The sequence below is a fragment of the Hyalella azteca genome, unplaced genomic scaffold (assembly GCF_000764305.2).
Source record: "Hyalella azteca isolate HAZT.00-mixed unplaced genomic scaffold, Hazt_2.0.2 contig3725, whole genome shotgun sequence".
Lineage (NCBI taxonomy): Eukaryota > Metazoa > Arthropoda > Malacostraca > Amphipoda > Hyalellidae > Hyalella > Hyalella azteca.
Window position 1 is genome coordinate 325,813 of NW_025933965.1, and position 22,361 is coordinate 348,173.

The 22,361-nt window shown below is 37.7% G+C and overlaps 1 protein-coding gene across 4 annotated transcripts in view; it reads left to right on the forward strand.

Annotated features, from left to right (window-relative positions):
• The first annotated feature begins 442 nt into the window (after window positions 1-442).
• LOC108677699 (histidine decarboxylase) overlaps window positions 443-22,361 on the forward strand; it is a 28,756-nt gene continuing 6,837 nt past the window's right edge. For 2 of the 4 annotated variants that reach the window (XM_018165966.2, XM_047879750.1), the window contains exons 1-9: window positions 1,063-1,121; window positions 11,891-11,984; window positions 15,841-15,896; window positions 18,849-19,021; window positions 19,549-19,662; window positions 19,902-20,021; window positions 20,190-20,324; window positions 20,785-20,928; window positions 22,159-22,225. In XM_018165966.2, the coding sequence (XP_018021455.1) occupies window positions 11,917-11,984; window positions 15,841-15,896; window positions 18,849-19,021; window positions 19,549-19,662; window positions 19,902-20,021; window positions 20,190-20,324; window positions 20,785-20,928; window positions 22,159-22,225 (877 nt within the window). In that variant the 5' untranslated portion in view covers window positions 1,063-1,121; window positions 11,891-11,916. Of the gene's footprint in view, window positions 688-1,062; window positions 1,122-9,346; window positions 9,381-11,890; window positions 11,985-15,840; window positions 15,897-18,848; window positions 19,022-19,548; window positions 19,663-19,901; window positions 20,022-20,189; window positions 20,325-20,784; window positions 20,929-22,158; window positions 22,226-22,361 lie in introns of those variants that run through there. The other 2 variants (XM_018165965.2, XM_047879749.1) reach the window with 2 other exon arrangements.

Genomic DNA, 22,361 nt, shown 5'->3' on the forward strand with positions numbered 1-22,361 from the left:
ACACTTCGTCACCTGACGCCGTCTAGGCAGGGTCGCCGGTGTCCCGAGATTTCCTCTTTCAACTTGGTCCTGGAAACTATTCGATCAGAAGTTGCTTATTTTTCGCACACTTATGTCTTTAATGTCGTCAACCTTAGTATTCATGTCGCAACTACTGTGCCAATGAATGTTCAATATTCGGCTTCTGATCCTAGGAATGATCTACAGTAAACCTACAAACATTTTCACAGATAATATCTGATGAAATAATTAGAATTTTTTTTAATTTTGCAATATTTGACAGGATGGCATTTCCGATTTTTAGCAGATCTTTTCGAGCACCTTTTGTATTGTTAATTTAATTAGCTTTTGACTCATTTAATAAAAGTATTTTGAACTAAAAACTTGTCAGACGAATAATTAAGTTTTCTCGGTGGTGTAATGGGTAATGGTTTGCTTGCAGATGATCAAGTTGTTAAACTTTTTATAACAAGTATCCTCCTAGGCTGTACAATGATATTTTGAGACATTCCTCGCCTTACATTGCAACACTAATTATTTAGCGACCATTTTCAATTAATTAATTCTTAATTCGAATTTCAATTCGTTGCTGATCTCTAACTCTATATTCACGAGCCAATGCGGATCAAAATACGTAATATCTCCTGATAAGAACTCTACCCGACAAGGAAACTCGCAATTTGCCAGGTAAGCGTTTGCTGGGTTCTTTCCAAGGAAATGTTTTTTTCCTTAATAAATGATGATAATTAATACTCGGTAATACTAAAAAGTGCATCGTGTGCTTATAAATAATTACCGTTAAATCCAATCACTAAAGAAAGAAGTCTATTAAAAGAAAACACATGTTATTTATTTCCGTGCTGTTACACCTTTTCAAACTTCTTCTAACACTCCATTTCTGCATCTTTGTGTTTAATTAAGATTTGAATGAATAAACATTGTTTTGTATTTGTCTGAGAAGCTTTCTTATTTAGCACCTTTAAACTTTTAAAATCGCAGATTTAACTTCACGGAGTATATTTTTTGGAACAGAGAATCAATGTATCAAAAAACGCTTGTGACAAATACGTAATATCTCCTGATAAGAACTCTACCCGACAAGGAAACTCGCAATTTGCCAGGTAAGCCTTTTCAGCATGGGTGGACATGTGAAAGAAGCAAATTATGACATCACTGTGGTCATTCCAAGGAAAATGTTCTTTCCTTGATAAATAATGATAATTAATACACGCTGATACTAAGGAGTGCATCGTGTGCTTGTAAATAATTTCCGTTAAATCCAATCACTAAAAAAAGTCCATTAAAAGAAAAAATATAACTCAGTACTCACTGCAGTGAGTGACAGAGAGCGCAATTTTTCGTCGACGAAAACATGAAGTTTCGGACGGATAGACGGACAGACAGACGGACGGACGGACGGACATGACGAGCACAATAGCGCCTTTTTCCCATAAATGAGAAAATGCGCTAAAAACTTGTTATTTATTTTAGTGCTGCTACTCCTTTTCAAGCTTCTTCTGCTAACACTCCATTTCTGCATCTATGTGCTTTAAATAAGATTTGAATGAATAAATATTGTTTTGTATTTGTCTGAGAAGCTATCTTATTTAGCACCTTTAAAATTTAAAAGTAGCAGATTTAACTTCACGAAGCATATTTTTTGGAACCGAGATTCAATGTATCAAAAAACGCTTGTGACACGACCTTCTTGCTCTACCTGAATCGATTCTACCATTGTTTATATTGTAACAGGCTTACAACCAACGTAACACATCTACCATTGTCTACTTTACTTAACAAAAGCCCAAGTACTGGAATGCCGACAAGCATGCGCGCTGCGTCGCGGAGCAAGGCTGAAAACCTCGCGACCTTTTTAGTGATAAACTTGATAATTTTCACAACTATATACTGGAGAATCATCGACTATTTATCGTGTGCGTTGATGTCCTAATTTGGGTATTGATCATTCATGATTCGATTTTCAGTGCTACCGGGTCATCCATGTCACTCTAATGCACCACTCCGCGCCCATACCACGGAGTGGTACAGCAATCTACTTTCAGCACCTTTTAGATTTCGCGGCACACTAAAAACTCGGATGCGACGATATCAGGACTTCGTCTAAAAAAATGTTCATATTTGTTTTATCTTGATTACGCGGTTATAATTTTTGCGGTATAGAAATATACGAGTATTGTTTTCCATTTAAAAATATCGATTCGATGGTATTCCTAATGTTCGAAAAACGCCTCGGAAAACAATAAAATTGAAAATTGTGTGCTCTTTGTTCAGTAATGTATATTAGACATGTCGTCATCTCCATTGGAAAATCGTCGGCGATTGGCAGGTGCAGGTGCTGTAACTAATTAGAGGTGTGTCATATGGTGTGTGTCATATGGTGTGTGTCATATGGTGTGTGTCATATGGTGTGTGTCGAATGACCTTTTCGCTGTGGCAGAGGTGTGTCAAATAGTGCTTGTACACGGGGAAAGTACTGGCGGCCACTGGCCGGTACAATTTAAATGCTAACTGTGACTTAATTCTCATGCTACTGGCCTCATGTGAAGAGTTACTGGGTCACGCAGTGGGTGCTTCGGTTTTGTCTTAAGCCGAAATCAAGGGTGGTTGTTAGTTAATGAAAATTGTACTGGCTCCAACCAAAACCCAGCGTGCTTTTATCGTAATTTTGAGTTTATTGTTTAATTTTCGACAGTAGCTTGAATTATTAAGGTGGTTTTTCTCCACTTCGAAGATGACAAATTCTACTTCGTGACGCTTGCTGCCGCCACATTGTTGATGCCCGTGCTTGAACATCTTGAAAACACATTCATTGTTGATGCTGTGATACGTGATGCCGTGATACGTGATGAAAACACATAGTACGAATGTGTTTTCATCGTGATTCGTTTTTAATGCCAACATAGGTAGTCAAAATCTATGTATTTATAGTTCGAGAAGTTATCGCGGTTCTACTCGCGGTAATAGTACACGCGGTGCGAAGTCTCATCACGGTCGGCTTCTCAGAGTCAGCCAAGTTATACACGGCGGCCGCGATCTAAAATTAAAGCTTCTGTTCATCGGTCGCCCTTCAGCAGGGTAACATCAGGCAAATCGTGGCAACCTAATGACTTGCAAAACCCGCCAATGAAGAATGCACCTCTCCGCCTAAATACAATAAGCAGCATTCTCATATCGCACACGGCAAAGCCTCTAAAATCGTTAATGTCAGATCTCCCCTCAATGCCGCAGCACTCGGCATATTTTGGAAGCCTTGGTCGTGCTTCAGGCAGGAGTTCCTAACAGCAACATAGATATCAATTACATGCTTGATCTTTAGGTAAATTGCTTATACACTGGGAAAGTATTAGCTAATATTGGTAGCGTCAAGTACTTTTCGCTTCAAAATTAGCAGTAATTTCTTTTGATTTTTACCCAAACTTTATAATTATTTCGTTAAATTGATAATTTTTCTTTCAATTTTTAGCCTGATATTCGAGGAGGAAAATATTTGCCGTCACCACTATCGGCTAATACTTTCCTCGTGTATAAGCACCGGTACGCAGCCACAATAATGCATCCACTCCACTCTCGCACCGCATTTGCGACATAAAAACCCTCCAAAACCATTAAAAACCAAAGTTCGCTTCTTTAACATCTATAAATTCCACAACAATATTAATTCATATTGTTTCCTTATTCATAAACATTTTGATGACAATTAAAGCATTGAAATTTTTTCATTGAAAAAGCCGTCTCCCCATTCTACAATTTCATTAATATTATTCGACATTCGAGGGCGTTTGATGGACTGCAGGCAAGAAGGCTATCAATGGCGCCGCTTATCAGGGCCGCGTGATGCACCGCATCGTCGCTCAAACAATTAACGAATGTTCACGATATTCGGGAACGTTGATGAAACATTTCTACGTCAATACAGGTAATATTCTTGTTCTGCTTCACGACTATATACTGAGCATTTTTATAGCGTAAATGGTGTTAGGTTCTCTTCAACATACATGAAAATCTAAAAAAATCCTTTCTAACGCCCTCAACGTGTGTATGAACTAGTTGATAATTGAAGCTTGGCCATTTCGCTAACCTTAATTCGTTCAAGGAATATTTTAAATCTTGTCGATACATTTATGCAAGGCCATTGATGCTACTTCATCCCTTCACATTTCTTTCTTTTACGGAAGGTAAGCGCGCGAGTAATAATTCTGAACTTACTTTAGAACCAGTTCAGAATATTCATGCCCGTTTCTCTTATATCGGTACAAATTTTTATTTGAATCTCATGTAATTTTTAACCATTTTATTCAAATTTCTTTCTTTTATTATTTAAAAAATATTTTCCCTAGATCACCTGAGTCGAATTGAAGTTTTTTTTTTAGAAATTACTATAATCTTTATTTCTACTGAGCAATTTTATTGGGAGATTGGTTCAGCAGTTCGTGGGTGCAGATATTTCTGCAATACTACATCAGTATTTGCTTCACCTCTCATCTTCATCAGGTAACATGCTTGCCGCAGCGCCGGAATCGACTCTTCCGCTTAATTTCTGTTCTGATGTCCGCTGTCGAAAACTTAATTAAATTCTGTGCGATCAATTTTCCGAAGAAGTTTCTGAAATAAATTTCGAAGGAATTTTCGAACATAAATTTTCTAAAGAAGTTTCGAACGTAAATCGCAAATCTTTCCTACGATTTAATAATAAAAATCACCATCCTAGATTTATTTTACGAGCAAACAATCTAAAACCTATGCATCTGCATAGTAGAACATTTAAATTAGATAAATTATTAAATTTAAATTTGAGCCTGATCCGTTACGATCGTATGATAGAGAAAATAACGACATATTGAAGTACATACGTCAGATTAACATGAAAATAAATTTTCTCGGCTGCTTCTACTATTACGCGGTTCTCTATTTTTAAGCGAGGTTTATTTTTAGCGCATTTTCTCATTTATGAAAAAAATGCACTATTGTGCTCGCCATGTCCGTCCGTCGGTCCGTCCGTCCGTGCATGACTTCGCGTTTTCGTCAACGAGAAAATGCGCGCTCTGTCACTCACTGCAGTGAGTACTGATCAAATTTTTTGTAATTACGCTGTTCTCCAAAACCCATTTGGGTTTTCAGCTGAACAAAATGAATCAGAAGGAACTCTGGACAGTTCTGCATATATAGCACATCCCTCTAATCTATAATTCATTGAATTTATTCAGTTGATATATTATTTATCTTTCTTCACCACCACAACCATTGAACGACGTGTTCCATTATATTGGTTCTAGCTGAACAAAATTGATCAGAAGTAACTCACGACATGCAGTTCTGAAAAACATATCACACTGTTCCGTAATATATTAGATTAATTTAGTTGATCCTTTTAATTATATTTTTTAGTTTAAGATTCCACAATTTACAAGTGCGATCAATTGTCTAGTCAAACCATTCAATTCATTGCAAACTCTCTTTTACTCGAGTAATTATATATATGGCAAACGTTCCTTCTTGGACGCTGAAATACAGAAAAAAAATAAAAAAGGCATTACAATTTTTCAACTTTCCGGAGCTTTGCCAACTGATTTCACGAAATAGCTCGTTCAGCTGGGAATATTATTATCCTCCATCATAACTTTCTATCTTCTAGCATTTCATTTCACGCCTTTATATTGGGCCTCAAAATTGAGCTCCCATAACAAGATCTACTAGAATGCGAACACTAAGCCAGGGATCAAGAAATCGTCGACTTCTCCAATTGATTCGGGATCCATCGAATATTTCTGGATACAGTTTTAAGATCGATTCAAGCGCTAAGAAATTTAATTTCTTAAGTTTCGCAGTGTTTCAACATTCGCAGTGTTTTTAATGCAGTGAAAAATAAACTCCCGAAAACATTTTAATATTCTGGTTATAATTGAAAATAAGAGTTCGAAATTTGTTCTGACCTCAAGAAAATTACAAATATTATTAAAATATTTGCGCGTGACGCGCAAATATTGCTTGGGGACGCGCAAATATTTTAATAATATTTGTAATTTTCTTGAGGTCAGAACAAATTCCGAACTTTTATTTTCAATTATAACCAGAATATTAAAATGTTTTCAGGAGTTTATTTTTCACTGCATTAAAAACACTGCGAATGTTGATCAGACAAACTATTTCGCTCCTGGTTATTCATGGACGACGTTGGAGCTGAGTCAAAGACTCAGTCAATAATGGCGGTCTTGCATGGCTTCTCGACGCTCCTTGTTCTTTCCGGCACGTTTGAGGGTGAGGTCAATTCTATATGACCTACTCGTGTCTCACAGGCAATTAAGTCTAAATTTTTAGCGCAGAGGCCATTAAATTAAATGCGAATAAATAACACGTAAAGATTGCAGATTTATATTGATGATCAGATTACAGATTAATAATATTAATAAAACCAGATAATTAAGGAGCACGGGCAGAAAATACTGTAGAAAATAAATTAATAGTATTATTATTCTTATTATTACTATTCTACGTTGAAACATTTATTGTGGCGTCTGGTTCAAACGAACTTCGAGAGCACGTCACTCATAAGATTAATAGCAATCGAAAAATAAGTAGACACAAGAAAGGATGGGAACGAATAAAATGACTGAGCACTAGATTCGTAGGCTCTACAAAATAGTTCCATCTTTAGGCGTCGACGAAACACCTGCAACGCAGAAGCCGAAGTTACGGAAGCCGGCAGACTGTTCCAGGTTCTGGCGGCGGCGACCGGGAACGCTCGGCCGCCGACGGTAGATAGACGTGTAGATGGAACGACGAGGTCCGCTGTTGATGACGAGCGCCATCGTCTTCAATAAGGAAGATCCGACACGCGCTGCAGACATTCCGTGAGATACGGGTGGCGCCAGACAGTAAAGGCATCGGAACGTCAGAACAGAGACCTTGAACTGCGTGCGCTGCTGAATGCACAACCAATGAAGATCACACTGCACCTGCGCTATACTCCCATCTTTTGTTGTCCAGGTTCACGCTGGTAACGAGTAGGGTGGGCTGCATTTGTACTGGCTATTTTTTAAGTGTTCAACGTTGGGAGTAACTGCGATCTCGTCGCAGGAATCTCGTAAAATTTCTCAGTAATTTTATTTATATGCATTGCTGAATCTCAGTTCTATGGTCACTAGATTGACGCTTCGGTGCCTTACATGATCTCATTGAGTGGCGGGTAAACTTTGAGCACATGATATTGATAATCGAAATATGTCGATTTGTATTAGATGGGTTTGCATAATTTCCAGCGTACTGAAATGCATTGGATAAATGCTGACATACAAACAGTAATTTTTAAATTTTGTGGCAGAGCTTAACTTGGTAAGAATGATATGCTACTTCGTGTATTTAATCCTTATACCAGGTGGACGTGGGCACCAGACTTACCTTCTCTTTTATGGTTAGGAGAACTTTGTATGAGACACATTGAATTTCCCAATGCACTAGAGGAATTAAGAAGCACGAGCCTAATACGAGCGGAAACCAAAGTTTCGCGTAGTCGAGTTCTCGCTGGTCGAGAATACATGCACCTGTCTAGAGTTACTTACGTCTTCATAGCAGCACTTACGCAACACGTAAGTGGCTACGTATACGTAGCGATGATTTGATAATCCAGCCCCAGTCTTATAACTCCTCCCTCTATGCTCAGCGACCCTAGTGTAAAAGTTGCGTGCCGTCATCCCAACGTACGCAGATGCACATTGTGCACAACTAAATGTATTAACTATATATAGAGACGATCGCATGTGAGAAGGGAGGATATCTTCGTACCTAAAAAAACGAACCTATTTTGAAATTATTCACCAGTGTGATATGAAGATTGATGTCCGGAAAGTATTTCATAAACAAATCTCTTAATTCTCTTGACATAACTTCGGACGCATGGCCAAAGTATGGAAGAGAACAGTAAACAACGTTTCTACTATCAGGCTCTTGAACAACTTCACTGTTGTTCAAGTCTTACAACTTCACTGTTGTTCAAGTCCAAGAAGTTTGTTGGATTTATTAGCTTGCGTTTCAATATGCTTAGAAAATTTCAACTCCTTGACACAAACTCTCAAATTTTTTTCCATATTAGACTTTTCAATTATTACTCTCTCGTTGCAACATTGTCTTCTGTTCTTCGTTGCAACCTTGTCATGCTGTAATTTCGGTGTTCAATGGTACAACTGCCAACTAATTTGAATAATGGTCAACTACTAAGCAACCTGATGTTCGTGGCAATTAAATTAGATCGGATGCAACAAATTCGAACGGATATCCGGATTTGATCTTTATAATGGGCGGAATCCCGGGTGTTTAAGACTTCTTCAGTAATTGACATTGGTGACAACTTGAACAAATATCATTCTCTGCCTTCCATCTCTAAAAGGATGCCATAGTAAGTTCGACAGAATGCTCAACAACTTGTCACGCCCTGTGTGCGCAAATTCGTTGGTCACTGCATTGTCAGCGTCTTGGTCATTGCTGCCTTCTACCCAGTGACACCAATGATATTACACGTGTATTCATGTTTTACAAGACTCTCACACTTTAGCAAGGCAAGGGCAGATGTTGAAATTAAGCTAATCTCAGCCCCAGATTCAAGGACTGCGTAGTATCTGCTATTCTTCGCTGACACTTATCGTGGGAAACGACGCAAGAGGGTGTGAGCAACATTCCAGAATCAAGCACAGCGCACAGTCTGTTATTCATCATTAAAACTCTTAAAGCAACCTAACAAACATTAATAATTAATGAATTCTGACTCCCAAATCATATTCTGCACAAGCGGTCAAACAACTTGCCTTAACAAGTAACGCCTACATGACAAGACCGACTGTTTGCTAAGGATCTTAGGGAGTCTGTTTCCTTACCCTAAAATGATACAAGATAGCTATTATTACCCTAAAAATGACGGAAATATTGATATAATATAATTATGAATTATTGGCAATGAGCGTTATTATTTTCGATAAAACTAACAAGTAATCTGGTTACCTTGTTCTTTTTATCGTTGCTTAGTTTTGCTGACGCTTAATAACATTCTGGTTATTATAGTTGTCTGTGTTACGTGCGATCGTAAAGTCATTACTAGTGTTTCCGAGGCTTGCATTTGATAATTTACTTTAAAATATTTTGATATTTGTAAATTAGTCATTGTCACTCAGTAAGTATGATCACGTAACATCATGAGAGCTAATGCAGCTGTGGAAGCGCTATCATGGCGATACATTGATAAGGTGTTTTCCAGTGTTATCTTTCTCAGAAGGACGCGCTCGCAAGCGATAAAGAATTGCATCGTTTTTCCTCCATTCTAAATTTGATGATAGTTCAGGTGACAGTTTTCACCTGTCACGACTTCATTATAAGTAAGTGTAAGCGCATTTTTAACTTTCCTATACTGCTGAATTCCAAGCATTCACTTAACAAAATTACTTGGAGTCTTTCAGATTTTAATTAAATGAATGTTTAAATGCTGTAATTCCCCTATACAATCCCTTAATGATCGCTATATTCCAACGTGGCAAATTATGCTAAGAACACTCCATTGACTTATTAATCGTGCCTATTCGGTTCACTTAGTGAACATGTATTCCGCGTGAACTTAGTTGCATACGTTCAAATTTTTCTAATTTTTGTTATTGATGCTGGGATTTATTGTTTATTGTGTCATTCTTATAAAGTTTTGATTTTAGCAGCATACATTTGTTACAATAGACTAAGTTTTTGGAGCCAATGGTAGAAATACTTTGGAATTGTATTTATTGCATCAAGGCCATCACTTCCGACCTGAAGCGTGATGGAACAGTCATCGATGCAGCCACAGCTCCCGGCCTGGCTATTGATCAAGTTTACGATGGGATTTCCCTGTCAAAATTTCCCGAAAATTATACCGAACAACTCGAAGAGAAAATGTCTAGGATAAGCGTGGAAGGATCCTGGAAAAGTGTTTTGAGATGATATGCTTTCTTTGACACAATCAAGAGCTTGGCCTTTGCTACTGGCAGGAGTCAGTGACGCCTTCATTCAAAAAAATAACCTGACATAATAATGAGGTCTGTGCAGGCGTTAGCGAATCACTTACGATCGAGGGAGGTTCTTGATCGCCAAAACCAAAAACGACTTCCAGAGCCCAACCCAGTCGTCGCGTTACCTAGCTGTTCCGTCTCATGCCCCCACATCTGAAGTGTTGCTTCTCACTTCCTGGACGATTATTGAAGCAGGCAGAGATTTCTCCTAAAAACGCTCTTCTCCAATGACGCCTCCTAAGATTGATGCTCAAAACTTGTCGTCGTCGCCATCAGCTGGAGGATTGGGTACTCAATTATTGACTCCGAGCTCAAGTCATCCTCCACTGTGATTTGGTTATGCGCTTAAGTCGTGAGGAAGGTCATTTTGTGAAAAAATTGTTGCATTGATGAAATTTCTTGCCAATAGCAATATTTACAGGACCCCAAGAAGCGTATAAGTCTGATTTCTTGGTCCGATCCAATGCTAAGTGAGGCTAGTTGTGCAGATGAACGGCGTTAAAGATGAAGAGACTCTCCAGTCTAACTTTCGCCGCTTCCAACCGTGAAAATGCCTAGGCAAGACACACTAGACTGGTGAACAAGGATGTCTAGCGGCATCTTCATCTCAGAAGAATAGAGTCAATCCGAAAGCTATCTTAAAAATGTTTCATCTCTTTTTGTCCGAAGTACAAACTACTTTGAACTTGAAGATGATTCGGAAATGATTTTCAACGTAATGTATTTGAATGAATCATATTTTTTAAACATGTCATTTAATTATTATCGTCTGTTTGCATTGAACATTTAAAAGGAACTTGTAAACATGTGGCTAGACTAGTCATGGAAGGAAGGCGCGGTTAAAATGGACGTAAAGCGCGACGAGAACGACTTGCATGCCGGAGCTTCGGTCGGCGGAATACTGAGACGGTTTGGCCTGAATTGCCAAGTCAAAATCACATACTAAGGAAACATATTTTCCCAGTGTTACATTAGGTCTTATTTTTCCCTGGGTCAACTCTGGCGACATCAAGGAAAGGTTAAACTGTCATCATCATTAACTTTCTATTGACAGTTCGTATGATGAACTGAGCTTCAGTCATCCTTAGATGGGAGTTTTTAACCTTAGCATGTAGTTGCAACAATAAATAATTATTGATTTTGAGAGAGCTTAGTTGATTCGGGAAAGGTTTGTGAGCTTTTATCATGTCCAACAGACTAATGACAAGATGTAGCCACACATTTTCGTTGTGCTCTAATACTTGTTCAGTATAAAATTTACATCTTCTAACAGTCATTCAGCAATCATTGGATTTCTGCAACAAGGTTTATTGTTTTCATGGACTGCTGTTTTGCCTTCTTCGAGGGTTCGGTTTTGGCTATTTGGCGGGTTCACTTTATTTTTTCAAGTTTTTAATATGAAATTTATTCAGCAAATAAATAATAAAAATTCTCTTATCAATTACGTATTTAGGGCCGTATTTTCAAGACTAACTTAAGTACGCGTAGCGGCCTAAATAAACTTGAAAGCAGATTCCGCTTCTGTGATTGGTGGGCTTGGCTTGAAAAGTTGTCAGTTATTGGTTGACGGAGTTAAGAACTCTTGACAACTTTGGAGAGTTCTGCTGAAACAACAGAAATTAATTATGTTAAACCGAATATTTAATTTTATCTAAAATCATTTCCGTCAGGTATTTTGCTTTTACCTTGGTAATGACACATTTCCTGGTAGCAATTTTTTTTATTGTTTAGCTATGCAAAATTATAAAACTCGATTATAATATCAATTGTTTTTCCCAATTATTTAAACATTGAAAAATTTAATATGAGATTAAATTATTTTTTAATGCTTGGGTGCATTTACACGACAGGCCAGAAGTGCTGGAAGTCATCCGAGATGCCACGAGCGCGCTGCACCGACGAGATGTCGACCGTCCATTTAAGCGCTCTCGGCCGCTGTGACCGGTAACGTCTTTTAAAAATGCATTGATTTCTCGTCCTAATTTCCTGGTTGTGAAATCAATTCAATTTAAAAATCCAAAAGTGTTTCAATAACGTATAAATTTATTTTTTGATGAGATAATTCTTGGTGCTTTCCAGATTTTAAGGCTATCATTGATTAACATTCATTGTTTTTGGTATCTTTCCTTAATAATTATGTAACTGTTCATGGAATTATTCTTCTGGTCTTTATTTCAAACCTAATTATATTCATTTATAGCTATTATTATTTTAGAGATAATTTTAACATCGTTATCAAAATATACTATAATGAGGAATAGTTTTTCGTTACTCTCAAAATATCAGCAGTAGGCAATTCTCATTAAATTTTTATATAATATTTTGCTGCCTAGAATTTCCTGCAAAGGATGAGCCTTCTTACTGAGTTAGCAAGCTCTAATTATATTTTTCAATATTCGTTACTTCTAAACCATCATCTTTACATTAATTCACATCTTATAACAGAAATGAAATTTGATATTTTAATTTACTTCGCATACTGTATGTAAACGGAATACGTCCTTTGCGTTGATGCAAGTTATTTAAATATTCGGTTCATTAACCGTAGATTTATTGATCAAAACACCCGTCGAGCTCACTTTATCCATATACGACTCAACGAGTATATATATCGATATATAAACCGTTTAAAGCTTGAGCAGACATCCACGTTTTCTTCCAGGATTTCCTCATATATATAAACCCCACGTATAACCACCACCATTAACGTGCATTCCTCTTATACACTCCGCCGTCCCCTCTGTCGTTTACTCCACCGTCCATTTTGCCGTCCGCACTTGAGTTCATTCTCAGCTGTCCACTCAATCAATGCCAAAATGCCTTAGAGTGACCAAAAATTATTTGTATGAGCTTCCTAAAAATATAGGCCCGTCAAAAAATCCAACACACTGGATGAGAGAAAAGTAACTTTGAACTTATTATAAACGAGAAATAAAATAAATTGTAGATGACACAAAATGACACAAAAAAATAGAACGACACTCTTGAGTCAAAAGACATTAAGAACATAGACCCTCACGCAACCACTGCGGCCTCTGGCGGTCGATCATTTTAGTGAAGAAAATTGAGGTTCCTATGCAATAACGCATTAATTTTGCGAATAGATGCAGAAAAATCCTATAGCTTTCATAGTGCTACGAAATCCGGTCAAAATATTCATCGTAGAACACAAACAGAACATTGGTGTAAGATTATATATAATTAATTATCTTAATAGTTAATTTAAACTAAAACTATCTTTTTTACAGCTCAATTTGTTCAATTAACCTGCATGCATCAAGGTATTTTGATCGCCAAATTTTGGGTAAGAAACTTCCAGCCAAAACCTAAGAATCAAGTTTTCAGTGCAAGTTTTTTTTTCAAGGTTCGTACAACTTCGCAGTGCGTAATCTGTTTTCACTGGACTGAACTAAACCCAAATGCCCTCAGATCTTTCAATTTCCTTGTCAGATCAGAGCAGCGGGCCGTATAACCGGTAGATCGAACACCTGCAGTCTTTCCGATGCTTAGAAAAATCTGTAAGGCTTTGTTGCACTTTTTAGCGCATTTTCTCATTTATGGAAAAAATGCACTATTGTGCTCGCCATGTCCGTCCGTCCGTCTGTCTGTCTGTCTGTCTGTCTGTCTGTCTGTCCGTCTATCCGTCCGTCCGTGACCTCAAGTTTTCGTCGACGAGAAAATGCGCTCTCAGTCACTCACTGCAGTGAGTAATGAGTTATATTTTTGATTGCATGGGTCAACCCGACCAAGTTTGGCTTGTAAAAGAGCTCAAAGGGCGTACAGGGAAAAGATGTATTCAGAAGTGTGTCACACTTTGAAAATTTCTGACCGAGTTATTTTTCTAAGTAATAGTTATCTGTGTATGATGGTATGTTCTATGTATATCTTATCCTTCTTCATACACTGTAATTTCGATGATTACCCTGCCAAACGGCATCCTATCCAACTATAGCTGTAAGTCAATACCTTATGGGGAAAACTACGAAAATACTACAAAATTATTAACCTGCATAACTATTCATAACCGGTATAACAACGTTATGGTCTACAAAGGTTCCCAGCTGAAGTAAAAAAGATTTATACGACATTTTAACCGCTTAAGCCATGCAGTTATTAAGTCTATAGTTGATTACTTAACCTTCCTATGCGATGGTCTTCACTTTTCCTTACAATTTAAATAACACAATGGCATGGCAAATGAAACTTTTATAATTAAACACAGAAAATTTAATTCATTAAACAGAAACGGGTGTTTGCTAGCACCGGCCTATAGGCACGGTCACAGTCTTGAGCCTAATGCCGCAAGTTGGAATTATTAATATATGATATTGTCTGCAAAGGTTGAAGATACCATTAAGTACAGTAATAAATCCCAGTACAATTTAAATCAGACAAGGTTGCTTATTGAAATGACAATAAATATATACAGCGTCTCCACACCGTAAAGTGCTGGACAGCATCGAAATTAAAAGTGAAGCGTGGTGACGGAACGGTGAACAAATGCTTCACGAGATGCGTATAAACTGCTGCTACAGACATCATTTGCCAAATGTGTGGGTGGTTTCACGTGGTTAGTAGGTGTGTTTTCCTTAATTAACTTTATCAAACTTAATAAAATGGATTAGTTACTTAACCTGAAAGCCGTAAGCTATTGAAAATAGCAGATCTTGTGCATTTAGTTAAGCATTTTATTGATTGCAAAGTATTATGTAGGAATTTTTTGCTGCATGCAATATACATATTTTAATTAAAAAATCACTGTTCGAATCAATCACGTTACGATCTCCATTTCTTAAATCAATTTATCTATGTCACGAGCATCATTAGTATAGAAAAATTTCCCAAAGATGTCAATTAAAGAAATGTATTGAGTTACATGGTATTTTTTACACGCAAAACTCTTCCTTACCTCGTGTTCATTCGCCCCCTGAACAAATATATTGAAACGCATCTTGCTTGCCTTCGCTCGGCGCTTATCAGCGCGCGAAGCGACGCCAGAATTTTCGCCTGCGTTCCCCTTGTGCTGCTCTCAAATAAAAGTCACCGCATTTGTGGCAACGAAACTGATTCGTTATTGATAATATCAATTTAAAATGAATTTTTAGTCGTCGTAACCTTTTTCCAAATTCGGTTTTTATACAATTTCAAGATGTCGCGGAATATACGATATACGAATGATCTAAATGCTATTACTTTTTTACGAAACTACATAAAACGTTAATAGAAAAAATTCAATATTAGAGTAAAATTATTATTGGTACGTGGTTCCGAAATTAAATCGCACTTAAAATCAAACTCAAACGAACACAACATCGTGTAGAAACATTGCACCGTTACTGCCAACACTTCCAGCTATATTTAATGCAGATCCCGATGTAGAAACTCCCACTGAACATCACTAAACGCTCATCAAGCTGGGCCTCAAACAAAGAATAAGACTTGCGTCATTTCCCAGGAGACTTCTCCCTGCCTTTGTTCTAGCGTTATCGTCTCACTATTTCCTGGACACTGAAATGAACTCTCATGATGGCTACTCAGCGTGCAAAGTATCAACATTTTTTGGACCACAAAGCGACAGAGTCTTGCTAATGAATTCTCTTTAGGTTTTACAGACAGTTTGACGACTCATTATGGTTGCAAATTAGGATTTTTTCCGTTTTTTCGTTTTTTTAGCAGAAATCAGCAATTTGTAAAGTGTTACATATTGTATTTAGTCAATTTTTTTTAACTCATGGTCAATTTTTTTGAACTCAGTTTTACGGCATACAAAANGTAAACATTGATGGATGTTTTATTGTAGGTCTCCGTCCCCTGCTCCGAACCACATCATGGATGCCGGGGAGTACCGCCGCAGAGGTGAGTCACACTCTCGGCGGTAATTGACGTGCATAGATTAAATTATATTCACCTTTAACGTTTAAAAAATTTAAATACTTTAGCGCCATCGAAACTTTTGTTTATAATTGGAAAACTCCGTTCTGCAGTATTATCACCCTAATTGACTCTCAAACTACTAAATAATTTTTTTAGAATATGGTTATATAAAAGCATCTATTTACATTTACGATCGAATGCTTTTGGAGAAGATTTTCGTAAATTTTCATGTATACAAAATTTCTTTCGCTTTCTGGATGGCATGGTCTTTGTGGCCTCCAGTCTTCAGCATGAAGTCTTTTATCTTGTGTCGCCCCTCCCCCCCACCCGGCGCCCCGCTGACGTCAATCAACAAGTGTGCCTTCGATTCCTGCGTCTAGTCGCAGTCATTCGCGGGACCGCAGCGCCCGAGATTAAAATACGATTCTTTATAATTCTGCTGCTAACAAAAGAAGTCATTCGTGGCAGCCAGAATAATTTGTTCCAAACATTTTCTCCTTTTGGATTACCTTTTGATCACGATGCTTTCTCAACCCAAGCCACTGTTATGAAAAATTTTTTCCGCATCTTTCAAGGATCGTAATTTTTCATTAAAACTTGCTATAGATTAAAATTTTCAAAATACGTACAAGCAGGGCCGATCTTCACAACCCTGAAATAGTCACCAACATTTTTTTCAAAATACCATCAAATACTCGGAAGCGTTATCAAATAATCGTCATAAAAATTAAAAACAGATCGCTATGTTCATTGGCCTGCCTTATAGTCTCTAGCAATACCGAACAACTTCACGGGTTAATTATAGAAAATACATTATAAAACATGTGGTGAATTTTGTAGTGTGTAACAAGTTTATCAAGCGAGGGGAGGAGCTAGCAATCACCGAGACCGTTCGTTAACGCAATCAAGCTCTTGGCAATCGTCTGACCTCGCAACCCTGCAGGCCCGAACGCAGTTGACTTCTTCGCAGTAATGTGATGACGATGAGATAACGTTCTTCCCTGAGTGTTTCTGTAGGGTAACTCGGAGTAGCCGCAGCCAGACTCTCGCATAAATGAAAGAAGCTGGAGATAATTTCACGTCGTGCGCTCATTTCATTCTAGTTGTTTTCATCTCACCCAAGCAACTGGTTTAATGTTGAGTAAATCAAACTTTCTGCATGCATGTCGTTTTGTTTTCAGTGTTTTCGTTGCGTTCAATGACAGCAGTCATAGATTTTTGATTCCATTCTCTTTTAACGGAAGTATGCATTGTTCAGCACAAAATATTGTAGATATCAATATTTCTCAAGTCTAGAGTAAAGTTACAGGAATGAGATTCGTATTTGCTTGCTTTTTAATTAGTTTTGTAAGCTAATCAAACCTTGAACTCTGATTGAACCATAAATTCTCCAATCTTGTACATAACGAATAAAAGCTTGAGAATTAATTTGAATACTTAATTATAAAATTTACGTTAATTACATTAAGGCAATCGTTGTCAAACCTTGAAAATTTACGAAAAATTACACTGGATTACAAATTCTTATCTTTTTCTGTGACAAAGAAGAAATTACATTTTTCTGATTCGTTTTTTTTTGCGCTGGATTCATATATGAAATTGATATTGCTGTGTTACCTTTAGGTTTTATGCAATCTTGTGATCCGGTTTTTCTATGTTTATGCGTTAATAATATAGAGAATCAGATACAAAATTAATGTCATTTTCGCATCAGAAACTTGAGGACTTTTTTTATACTCGCTTGCTAACAACTTCAGGCTTTTCTTGCAAATTTTCGACAATAATTTGCAGTCATTGACGTGCTCAGTTTACCTTATACCGCTTTTCCACTTCACCTACCGATTTTTGTCATGACGAAAGCGTTCAATATATTCGTAAAATTGAGGTTGTCAAACTGAGTGTCCACTATATATGAGTTCCGATATCTGTTACCCACATATACACCTGCCATGATTTTACCCAAGTTATATTTAGGGAATTGTGTAATTAAATATTTAAATGCTTTACCATCTCGAACGAGTGAGTCAGCAAAATTTTTGATACATGACAAATTTTATATGTAGATGGGGAAGGATAATTTTACTGCGCTTCGTGAATTACAGTATATTCTTGACACCGGGTTCTAAAGGTGGTTTTTTAGGCCACTTCCATTTGATGTATGTAATGAACCGTCCTCGCTTGACTATCTCGCTCACATAGAAAGCAACAGTACCTACTTAGTATAACCGGGTAGTACTTAGCACAACAGGACTTAATGTCAACAACTATCAAGACAACACATCTGATGTGTTCTGTTCTTTGATCTTTCATCTTACATTTAAAGTAAAAATGGTAAGCTACTTCATCACTGATGTGATAGTACGTTTCCGCGAAACCAATATCATTTACCCTCAGAAATAAGAGTATGAATCCAGATATCGAAATATTTCTTGACATGTTAGATTGAATAAGGTCACTAAATTGCATAATATGGTCACATACAAACAGGTAAATAGTTGATTTTCATGAAAAACATATGAAACAAAGAACATGCTTATAGATGAAGTTAATACATTTACTGAAAAACCATGAAATCGACCGAAATGGCCTCAGGTGATAACATGGAAACTAGAGCAAAACGAACTTTTCCATTACTAGATTCCTTTTTTTTTATCACCCTCGAATTAGTATATTTTAGCTACTCTTGTTTCTGTCACAGTTGTTTTGTTGACCAGTGATCAAAATACATTTACTGAAAAACCATGAAATCGACCGAAATGGCCTTAGGTGTATTTTTTATATACAATTTAGCTACTCCTGTTTCTATAGCTACTTTCTCACCCAGAATAATTCATGATGTAACTCCAATAATTCAAATTCATGATTACAATCTTCCTCTTAATGCTGAAAATAAACATTAATTCTCATAAGTGAATTTTTTACGTCACGCTGTAGGCTACGAGATGGTGGAATACATCGCTGACTACCTCGAAAACATCCGCGAGCGACGCGTGTTCCCAGACGTCAAGCCGGGGTACATGCGCGAGCTTATCCCTAGCGAGGCTCCCGAGCACTCGGAGCCTTGGGATGACATCTTCAGGGACGTCGAGCGAGTCATCATGCCTGGGGTGAGTGTGCGGAAGACACGATTGTTACACAGGGATGACATCTTCAGGGACATCGAGCGAGTCATCATACCCGGGGTGAGTAAACATAAGACACTGAAACGCCTCATTAGTGAACGATTATAAAGCAATGAATTCTAATCATAAGATATCTGCACCGAACTTAAATAAATACGTCTACCTTCACACACTTTTTATTGAAATACATTCATGCCGTCGAATGACGACGACACTTGACCATCACTGTCATTACTTAGCGTTATCCATAGATAGGTTAGTGTTTTATTTTAATATACCTAGATATCTAGACCTATTATAATGTTAAAGTATCTTAGTCATTCGACATCAAGAATGGATTTAAATAAAAATTGTAGGAATGGAGTTTTGGTTCTTTAAGTTCGGTGCCTATATTTCTGATCAGAATCCATTGATTATGTCATTTAATAACTATTCTTAGCACTGTAACTGCTCCGTTTAATTCACTTAGTTTAACCAACACATGTCATCTAACAACATTTCTTGTGGAGCAGGTCACGCACTGGCAGAGCCCCAACATGCACGCGTACTTCCCGGCCCTGACATCCTACCCGTCACTGCTGGGCGACATGCTGGCCGATGCTATCAACTGCCTCGGCTTCACTTGGGTCAGCGACGCCTTACTCACTTAAAGTCAAATTAAATTTGAATTTATGTAGACCTATAATGGCAATATTACATCACGCATTAAACACGTAATATATTACACATCATAATATGGAAAATATCTATTATATTAATATTGAACAGAACCAAGCTACATCGGATCAAATAGTCTCACAATGTGATGTTGTGGAAGTAAGTTTCATGCGCTTGAGGCCAATTAAAGTTCACTATACGTTGGCAGGCATCTTCTCCGGCAGTGACAGAGCTCGAAATGATCGTCATGGACTGGATCGGCAAGATGATCAACTTGCCACCGGAGTTCCTTCACTCGTCGCCTGGAGATGGAGGCGGAGTCATTCAGGTATTGAATAATTCACCATTTCAAATTGCTACAAATAACATTTATCAATAATATATCTCGTGCTTATCTCAATCAAGCTCACCACTGTTTAGTATCAAAATTAAACAGTCTCTATTTCGTGGAGATGAAACGCTTGTGAACTAACTGTAAGCGATGCGTTCGTTGCAGACGACAGCGTCAGAGGCGACGTTCGTGTCGCTTCTGGCGGCTCGTACGGAGGCGATCCAGACGCACCAGCTGCGCTTCCCTGACCTGGACGACGCGGAGATCAACTCGCGCCTCGTGGGTTACTGCTCTGACCAGGTCAGCCTCATGTTCTATTGGAGCTCTGATATTTCTAGGTTAGTCATCGGCTCTGACGCTGTCTCGCTTTTGGTCTGGTGTGAAACCCAGACCAGGTGTGCATCATGTTTTGATACTGCCCTGACATACTCTGAAATACTCTGAAACTGCGCTCGTATCAACCTCAGGCTACCGAAAATGAAGTTTCGACAACATCAGAGAGTGCAACGAACTCATTTTGATACGTTAGCCCGAAATTACCGCCAATGAAAAAAAATTGTTCTAATTGAAATGCAGTCTCGGTGCCAACTCGGTCGATGAGTAGAACAGCCTCGTTAGAATTCAAAGGCTTCGAGACATGATCCTTTGAGACATATTCGGGACAATATATGAATTTTCTTATTGAAAATAACGCAATGCATTGCCTCTCAAATGAAACTGATTGACACGCAAAATTCCTGAAATTGAGACGACATGCCAGGCCCACTCGTCAGTGGAGAAGGCAGGTCTTATCGGCCTGGTCAAAATGCGCTACATCGAGAGCGACGAGAAGCTGAGCATGCGGGGGGACGAACTTGCGGCTGCCATCACCAGTGACAGGGAGAAAGGCCTCATCCCCTTCTTCGTGAGTCGTAATTCAAACTTGTAACGAGTAATTATTGTCAGTTAAGATTCTCTCAGAAGTCAAACTAGTAACGTTTAATTATTGACCATTAATATTCTCATTGCGCTGTCAAAATTCAAATGTGTAACGTTTCATTATTTCTCGTCAAGATTCTCAGTGTGTTGTCGAAAGTCAAGCTTCTAACGTTTGATCATTGCTAGTTAATATTTTTATTGCGTTGTCAAAATTCAAACTTGCACCATTTCACTATTGTCATTAAGATTCTCATCGCGTTTTTAAAAGTCAAACATGTAATGTTGCACTATCACGGTTAAGATTCTTGTAGTAGGGTTGCTTGGAGCATTGAAAAAAAATTGTGAAATGAAGATCTCAGGTAATTGAGCATCAATAAACAAAGCGCCTTTCTTCGAGAATCATTAAAAACTCGCCATGTTCCACTATTGTCTTTGAAATCTCATAATTCACGAATAATACTAGCAATAAAGATATCGTTAGCATTAATAAACCTCAAATGAATATAATTCGTTAAACTCGGTCACTCTTTTTGTCAGTCCAATCATTTTTACGGAGTTTCAATATTGTTGTTTAACTGTAATAATTTTTTACTATTTCGTGTGATAAATATAGTATAAACTCCAACTAATAAAACTTCTATTTGGTTTTTGTTAGTTGAATAATAAAACGCAACAGCGATGGCTGATGAAAAGAACACAAAATGGGGTACAGACCTCCTTATCACGAGAGAAAAGTTCTAAGACCCATTGACGTTGAACGCCGAGGCAACGTCCTAGTTATTGCTCCCATAACTCCTTTCTTTGCTTCTCTCGCGAGAACTGGCCCTAGCCTGACACTGAACTTCCATTGCCACCCGCTGACATCTGTACTTTTGACTCCATTTATTTTATACTTTGATAAAAATTAATACGAAATAATTCCAAGGTTTGGTTCTGTATATTAGTTTTGATCCCGGATAGCCAAATTTTCTGACGTGTTCGCTTTAATAAAGTAAATAAATGGACTATAGATTTTTCACGATGTAGTGAATTCTTTTATAGAATATGGACTTTAAGGTTGTATTTTTCCGATAGTGGATCTGCATATATCTAAAAATCCTGTTTGTTCCTAGTATTTCCACTTCGCATACATTTTATCTTAATAATCTTTAGTATTCTTCTGCAGAGGCCTTGGTTTGCTGTAAATTATATCGCTAAATGAACCATTTTTTTAAAGCTGTGCGCCACCCTCGGAACGACCGGCGCTTGCTCGTTCGATAACCTCGAGGAGCTAGGCCCCATCTGTAAGTAAATTGGGTGAATAATACTCCTGAAAAAATTGTTTATTCATTTACTTTATTGCTCCTTTTTTCAGCTTTCATATCTATTAGCTTAAAATTGTTTATTTTCGATTAATTTAGCAACTGTCATCATGGAGTA